General features: G+C 39.4%; 1 protein-coding gene across 10 annotated transcripts; it reads left to right on the plus strand.

The window, feature by feature from the left end:
* Window positions 1-215: 215 nt before the first annotated feature.
* Window positions 216-8,110, plus strand: si:dkey-28a3.2. Of its 10 annotated transcripts, XM_043243685.1 has the most exons (7): window positions 216-350; window positions 925-969; window positions 2,565-5,322; window positions 5,417-5,737; window positions 6,921-6,955; window positions 7,148-7,206; window positions 7,292-8,110. In XM_043243685.1, exons 3-7 carry the CDS (start codon window positions 2,755-2,757, stop codon window positions 7,645-7,647), a joined length of 3,339 nt encoding a protein of 1,112 aa, XP_043099620.1. In that variant the 5' UTR covers window positions 216-350; window positions 925-969; window positions 2,565-2,754; the 3' UTR covers window positions 7,648-8,110. The 10 variants fall into 10 exon arrangements, with proteins under 10 accessions (XP_043099620.1, XP_043099615.1, XP_043099616.1 ...); XM_043243680.1 differs by lacking the exons at window positions 216-350; window positions 925-969 and adding an exon at window positions 985-1,122 and having other exon boundaries at window positions 2,542-5,322; XM_043243681.1 differs by lacking the exons at window positions 216-350; window positions 925-969 and adding an exon at window positions 1,011-1,122.
* The last annotated feature ends 239 nt before the right edge of the window (window positions 8,111-8,349 follow it).

Consider the following 8,349-nt stretch of genomic DNA (forward strand, 5'->3'; position numbering starts at 1 on the left):
GTCGGGTGGCTGACTAAATATCTGAAACGCGCACTCACCCATTACAGTGTGTGCGGTGTCTGTCTCTGCACTGAAGCCCCGCCGCTCTTTGCTTTTTGCTTTAAGTAACAGTTAAACTTAACTTTGCGAGACGATTCGAGTCGCATTTGGATCGAGGTTGGAGTGCGGGTCTGTCAAATGGTCGGTGACTTTAAGCGGTCTCCTGTTTGTATTTAGATGTTCTGCTTGTCTTCAGGGTGGAGAGCCGAGCTAGGGGCCCCTGGGGCTCCTTTAGGGGCTCCTGGGTAAATTTAAAGAGACAGTAGCGGCTGTGCTGTAGTGACGGGTGCACCGTGGGGCCCATTTTGAAGGTATTATTTTATATTTCGCATCAGATTGTAACCAAAACTGTGCATTTTGTACATGGCGTTTAATTAATTAATTGATTGACTATAAAATAGGATTAAATAGATGTTGTTCGTTTTAGTTCGGAACGGTACATTTATTCACAGACCGTTTTTTTTTTGTAAAATACAGTTACTCTACATGAAATTACAGTTTAATGAAATTGTATAAATTTGTGTAAATTATATATTTTTATATTAAAATATCTTCAATATTCAAAAAAGCGCAAATAAACATTTGTCTTCGGTTTATACAGGTTTGCATCTGTAATTTTCTAATTATTTGACACGTTATATATAGATATATATATAAAGAGAAAGAGAGAAAAGAGAAATGAGATACGTAATGCCTACATAATGCCAAAATATAATTTGTATTGTTAAGGCCATTGTTTACATTTTCATGAGTGACACATAGGGCACGTTTTTGTGTGCCGGTAATTTTTAAATACACATTAACTATAAAACAAAAAATGTACCGGCAACTATTCATGTTTTCTATTTATTTATTATTTTTACAAAACGTAATTTTGTTTTATAGAGAGAGGGACTGCTTTAAAAGACCCTATTCGTCCGAGCACATGCTGTAAGTTCCTACATCCTGGTATTTTTCTTTCTTTTTTTTTTTTTTTTTTTTTTTAACACCGTTGTCAAGGCACCGATAGGAAGAAAGGCTGCAACGGGAAGCGACTGCAGTGTCCTGAGACTGAGCTTGAAGAAAGTTAGGTACATTTAGCAGGTAAAACAGACGCACGCTTCGCGCACTAGGCGTTGTCATGACGCCTTTTGCTTTAACGATACGACAGTCCGCGAGCTAACAATCAGAAACACGGACCGCCGCTCGGGAGGGCAGAAGACAACGTTGTCTCTTGTCACAGAGACAGCGACCGCTTGCTCGGTAAAATCACTTTCAGCGTTTGCTCGGATGCTTTTAAAACGATATACATTTGATATAAATAGCCACGCGCTGCCATCGCGGCGTCAAAACAAAACGGCAGCGTTAGCCGAAGAAACCGTCAGCCTGCGATCGTGAGATAAGATTTAAAGTGACAGCAACGTGTTTGTCCTCTCCTTGGGTTCTGTTCGAGTTATCGTTTGCCACGCATTTTATGAATGTGGGCGTATTTGTATGCTTCCGATTCGAATAGATTCGTTAGCCCCATGCTTTGGCGATACGTAGCAGTCGTAATGTTATCAGACGAGTAACGTTAGCTGAATAAACAATAAAACCGGGAATTGCTTGCTTACCTGTAAGATTTCCTTTCTTGTGTGAAATGCACACATGCATGAACGTAGACGTGGTCGGGTACCATCGACCTCCAAAGAATGGCCCAAAATATTAGTGCAGAAAAATGTATAAGATAAGGAATGATGGATAAAGGAAAGAATAAAGCATTTTCATGTATTCATATTTGCATATGTTTTTGTACAGAGCGACTTGCAAATGAGCAATGCTACAGTGTGATTAGTGACATAAAAATGCTGCAATACGAAATCCCAAAGTTGGCTTGAAAAGCTTAGGCTAGTATTAAGATGGAGACAAGATTGGAAGTAACTTGGTAATGGGTGCGAGTTTGAGTTGTCTTTAGACGTTTCTTGAAGATTCTTGCGTGGCAGTGCTTGATGTTCCTATAAATTCATATCAGCATTGCAGACTCAGCATGTGGGGCACATTCCCCCGGGCCCCAGACGTCCCCTTCCCCCACATGGATAGAGGGCATCATTCCCTTATTTCTTGTATCTACATGTACTACTTAAGGGTGCGCTTGTCATTGTGACTGCATAAATTACTCTCATGATAAATTGCTTGCACTATTCCTTATTTGTAGGTCACTTTGGATAAAAGGGTCTGCTAAATGACTAAATGTGCATGTACCGAAACCCAATATGTACTTGAGGTCTCCTTTTCTGATCTCAGCCATGACTTTGGAAGACTACAGGGGCCCCTGGACTTCTATTGTTGCTTTATGATCACATATGAATCACAATTGAGTATTTTGTCACCCAACAAAGGGCCCTCTAAATTTTATTTTTGCCGAAGTGTGGCCTTAAGGTCATTTGATTTGTGTTGAAGTACATAAGTTGACAACGTTTTCATTATTCATCAGATTCATTATTGATTATTACTATTTATTATTCATTATTGTTTCCCCTAAAGGTCAACTATTCTTGGTTTTCCAGAAAAATGGACAGTTTGAATCAAGCACTGCATGCAAAGTCCATGTAAACAGAACGACCTTGAGAGACTGATTCACATTAATTAAAGATGTGACCCCACAGATATCCTGTTTAGAGAAGGGTTTGCCATGCCTAAGAAGATTTACTCCAGCGGCAGACATTAGTATAATGATGGTGTGACCAAACAGCAGCCATGTCCAGCAAGACTTCCTCTAAACGTCGTTATCAACCAGCAGCAGAGTTTGATGATGCCACTATCGCCCGCAAAAGGGAATATTGGAGAAGTAAGAAAAGAGAGCAGAGGGCGAGAAAGTCATCTACCAAAAAGAAGATTGGAAATGAAAATCTGCGCTTGCGCATGTCTGTTGTAAGTGTAGCCAGCGATGATCCCTCTCAACATAATCATAATGTTTCATTGAAACGTGAAGATGCTGATGCTCCTAAAAATTCCTACAGCTCAGGTCTATCAGTATCTGAGAGTAATGTCACTGTGGTGCCATCCCAAAAGATGAGATGGTTTCAAAGGACCAAGCCCAACCATGCTTTACCTCAGTACCCAGAAACAAGCACAAATTCCCTAAAGGGTTTAATGGGCAATAAAAAATTAAAGTCCTCAGATACAGGGTCATCAACAACAAATGCTTCGATGGTTGCATCTCTCTGCCCTACCATCCATTCGGTGCCTACAACGTGCTTTGAATTGCATCCAAACAATAATCCTCCTCAAAAATCTAAATCAGGAATGTCATGCCTTAATGGCAAGCAATTGACAACATCTCTGCAAAGCCATGTGTCCATGGTTTTACCAGAGCACAGAAACCAAAATATGCCTCAGAACTCACTTAGACCCTTGATCTGTGCAGAATGTAAGGTTCGTGAAAACCAGAGATCTGTGACTAAGAGAAGAACATGTGCCTTTGCTTCAGAGCACAACATGGGAGGAGCTATAACTGAAGAAGAGATGGTTGCTAAGCGTAGAGAGAACTGGCGTATCAAAAAGCGAGAACAGAGAGCAAAGCGTGCTGCAAAGCTGTCCAGGGACCGAGAAGGGAGTCTCAGTCAAGGACAACATTTATCTGGTGGTATCATGCATACTTCGTCTCATACTAATAGTAAAGCCTTGAGAGGAAAGAGCCTCATCTCGAATCTTGTATCACTCAATCAACAGTCACTGGGTGCAAAATGTAATGGTTCTCGGACAACACAACTACATGTTCAAAGTACTAAACCAAACCATGCATCCTTAACCCCTGCTATTTTGCGGTCATCCTCAAGTAAATTCAAATCAAAAGTACAAAAATTTGCACACACTAAAAAGAGATGTCAAAAACAATTGAGGAAATCCTTCCTCTCTGCTTTCAAAGTCGAGTCTCCAGAGGACCGCCATGCCAGGCAGAAAGAGTACTGGAAAATTAAGAAGCGTGAGCAGAGAGCAAGACTGTCTATGGCAACAAAAGCACGCCTGAAGGAAAGAGATGCACTAAAGCATCATGGGAGACACTCCCACCACAATTTAAATCAAGCATGTGGAGTTCAAGCGAGCAAAGCAAGTGCAATTGCAGTTCCCTCAGATACCACTGGTGGTTTTATCAAAGAAGATGGCACGGTGACAGTCTCCATTTCAAAGACATCTCCTGAGGCTTCCCTACCCGCAAGTCAAGACATTTCCAATGTGAAATGCATTGGAAAGGTAAAACTCCAGGTTCAAGGAAATTCTCACCAGAATCAGCCAGCCACAAAGCTATATTCCGCTTCATGCAACAGTTCCAGTAACTGTACTAATGCTCACCAAAACTCTCAAGTAAAATCTAGGTTAAGCAGAGGAGCAGTTATGGGCAGTATGACAGTCACCATCCATTCTGAAACCCCAACAGAAGAAGAAAGGGTCGCCCGTTTGAGGGAGTACTGGAGAATAAAGAAACGAGAGCAAAGGGCTAGTCGAGCTGCGCGACTTGGAAATGGTCTGCTTAGGTCGAAGGTTTTAGTGTTAAAGCAGAGAGAGCAAAACAAGAAGTCAAACCAAAGGCAGAGTATTACTTCATCTGTGACCAGAACAACTATGACCAGTGCCCCAACGCCTATAAAAGAAGAGCCCATCTATCCCACTATACAAGCTGTGTTTTCCCTTCCAGAAATGAATTCCTTCCTCAGTGTTAAAGATAGCAAACCTTCACCCTGTGCTTCTTTAGAATCAGACATTGAGCCTCCAACAGCTGTGGACCACAACTCCACAACTCTTCAGGCTGTTGCCTCCATGAAAAAGCTCCTGGAGGAAACACTTTGCACACCAGAAGAAAATAATGCCAACGAAATGCATTTCAAGTGTGAAAATGAGCCTCTTCCGTTGACTAAAGATGACCTTTTAACATCTGAAGATGCAAAGCCAAGTCTTACCATACAACAAAATGTCTTATTACAGTGTGACCTCTCAAAAGACACAAGCCTTAAAGATATCAAATTGAGTCCTGATGCATCAACTTTTGAAAACACCAGTAATTATAAGACTCATGACGTCTGTCAAGAGGCTACAGATGGAAGTCATGACACAACTCAAGTGGCACTGCAACCTCAGAAGTTAAGTGACGATGGAGCATATCCCAAGCAGACCTGTCCTTCCAAAGCCTTGCAAGAGCAGAAGTTTGGTGAAAGCGATGAGCTTCAACGAAAGAGAGAGTATTGGCGGTTGAAGAAGAGACAACAGAGGGCTAAAAAAGCCAACAAAGATGCAACTAAACATGCATTTCAACGTAATCTTCCACCGGTGAGTTGCATTGATATTTGAATGTCATGAGAAGCAATTAATAATAATGTGGAGTTATTAAATGTGTCGTCATTTGAACTATTGCATTTCTCAGATCCCACAGAAGCAAACACGAAGCGTAACTCTCATGCAAGCCATATCCCAGGGCGCTTCCACACGCATTCCCATTCAGAAACAAACAAGCAGGTGCACCAAGCACTCAGTTCCACAGCCTACAGATAAATCAAAATCTGAAAGAAGTCAAATAGTGGCAATGCCAATTCCACAAGAAGATCCAGAGGAGGTCATATGTAGAAGACGTATGCAGTGGAGGATCAAGAAACAGGAACAGAGAGCTAGAAAGGCAGCACGTGAAATAAAACTATGCCAGATGATGGTACCTTCACAAGACCGAGATTCACAGGTAATAATTCAGGTAATATAGAGGTTTATTGTTTATTTTTTTTAAGGGGAAGTGCCATTCAGATGTTGTAGTATATTTCGTTTTTTTGTAGAGCAAAGACAATTCCAATGTTACAAATGGTTTCTGTCAAAAAGAGAAAAGCTTAAAAAAGCTGAAATGTTTCCAAAAAAATATGCAGCACAGTTTTTAAAAAAAAAATATTAATAATGTTTATTGAATAACATATTAGTTATTTTCTGAAGGATCGTTTTACAGTAAAGACTGGAGAAATGACTGCTGACAGTTCAGCTTTGCCATCAAAATAATAAATTACATTTTAAGATGTATTAAAATAGATCACTTTTATTTCATATTGTAATAATATTTTAGAAAATGACTCTTTTTACTGTATTTTTGATAAAATAAATGCAGCCTGGGTGAACAAGAGACTTAAAAAAACCTTACCAATCCCAACATTTTGGGAAGTAATGTATTTGCAGTCAGAGAAAAGCTTACATGAAGGCCAGTTTATACTGAGAACCAAACATCACAGTATACCAAAACCCTGTAATAATAACACTACATGCTTTATGTCCCCTGGGGGCCCCAGCTATATCTCAGCACCAGAAGTTCACAGACAAATGGGGGTGAGTTCTTTTGAATTGGAGTAGTGTTCACAGGGCCCCATGTGGGGCCCCAGCCATACCTCAGCACTAAAATATCACAGAAACATTTTGGAGGCCTCTTTAGACTCCTGGCAGTGTACAGAGGCCCTGTGTGGGGCCCCTGTGCCTCCAGGCATGTATGTGCACTAGCATACTGTAGAACCATGCAGAATGTAGGGAAAAATTTAGGACTGTGTCATGGTGGAGAGTTTTGTAATTGATTAGAAGTCAAATAACAAACAAGCATGTAAAAAAATAATGTTTATTTTAGCATTTAAGATCAGCAGCCTTCTCACAGCTTGCTGCTTTTAGATTACTTATACATTGGATGAAGATGGCGAAATGCCAGTTTTTTAAAATACCAATTAACTGAATATTTTCATTGTTCCTTTCTCCAGTTTCTCAAATGATTGAACCTCCTCAACATGGATTTAAGGGTTTAACTGCGTGATTAAAAATGCCTCAAGGCACTCAGAGCATTTATACATATGTGAATGTATAATAATAATAATAAAAAATCTCTCTCTCTCTCTCTCTCTATATATCTTCAGAACTCCACCAGTCTCTGCTCAGAAGTAGATCAGAGGTAAGTAAAATCTTTAATAATATTTTTAAAGTGTCTTATGCTCACAAAGGCTGCATTTATTTGATACTGTAATATTGTCAAACAATATCACCATTTAAAAAAAAAAGTAATAATTATATATATTTAATATATACTACAGAAATCATATTAACATGCTGAAAAACATTAATGTTGGCTTTTTTTCCCCAACAGTGTAAAATTAGAAGACCAAATTGGCTGCTTTGATGAAACATGTCAACCTGCACTCAAAGGTTATTTTTGCTACATTTTCTAACTAACACTTTAGCAAACAGTTCAAATTAGTTTAATGACATTGCCAACATCTTCTGTTTAAAGAGGAATCATGCTTTGCACCAAATGAGGCAACGGAGGGACCTTTATCACCGGCACAGTGGAGAAATGTCTACCTCATGGACTTTGATCCTGTCAACCCGTTGTTGGTGTGTATGGTTTGTGGAGAGCAGCAGTACTCTGTGAGTGTGGAAGGGGTGAAGGCTCACATTGAGGAGGTGCATCCTGATACACTATCATTGGGAGACCTTGAACGTCAAGGCATTCTTGATACCTGGGATAAACAGGTGGCCGCCCGAGAGCACTTTATCACCCACCAGCTTCAACAGCGATGCGGCGGTAACGGGGACATCTGCATTTCAGGCTTTGAAAATACTAATTTGCTACAAAAATGTGAATGAACAGAATTTTACCTGCACAGTCAAAATTGAAGCTGAGGTCAAAGCCGAAGACTTTGAGTAAACTAATGGGTGACAGACCAGACCGGACTTGTCCCGATGGCCATCTAGTGGACGTGGTCTCCACTGAAAATCGAACTTTCTTTTTTTTAATTCTTAATGATTCGGTTTTCTTACATTTTTCTTTGTAAGTTCCATCAGTCATGTAAATCAGAGTACTGAGCCTCATTAACTCTACTTTTAAATTCTGGTAATACTCCAAACAGTGCATTTGCAGATCCTGTAAATCAGTTTACAATATAAGATCCATTTGTAAAAACTTTCACACATTCTCTCACTCTCTCTCTCACAAACAGCATGGTAATCTAAAGAACTGCATTTTGAGCTTGTATTTTCAATATTTATTTCTGTACAGTTTATGCATTTTTGAAAACATTTTACAATAAATGTTCTTTTTGTAATTGTTGCACTGCATAATGTTTATATTTTTTAGATTTATGTATAATGTAATTTTTTTTGTACTTTGAATTTTGACCTTCTTCAGTATAGAAAATACTATAGTCAAGTCACCTTTATTTATATAGCGCTTGTCTGTAATTTAAAATGTTAATTCACTTAACATACAGTCTAGCATTATGAGAACCTTTTTATGACATTGACCGCATAGAGATTTGGCTATATAGTCTACGCTTGCTTACAATTTTA

This window comes from Puntigrus tetrazona, chromosome 7, assembly GCF_018831695.1.
Source record: "Puntigrus tetrazona isolate hp1 chromosome 7, ASM1883169v1, whole genome shotgun sequence".
In the NCBI taxonomy this organism is placed as follows: domain Eukaryota; kingdom Metazoa; phylum Chordata; class Actinopteri; order Cypriniformes; family Cyprinidae; genus Puntigrus; species Puntigrus tetrazona.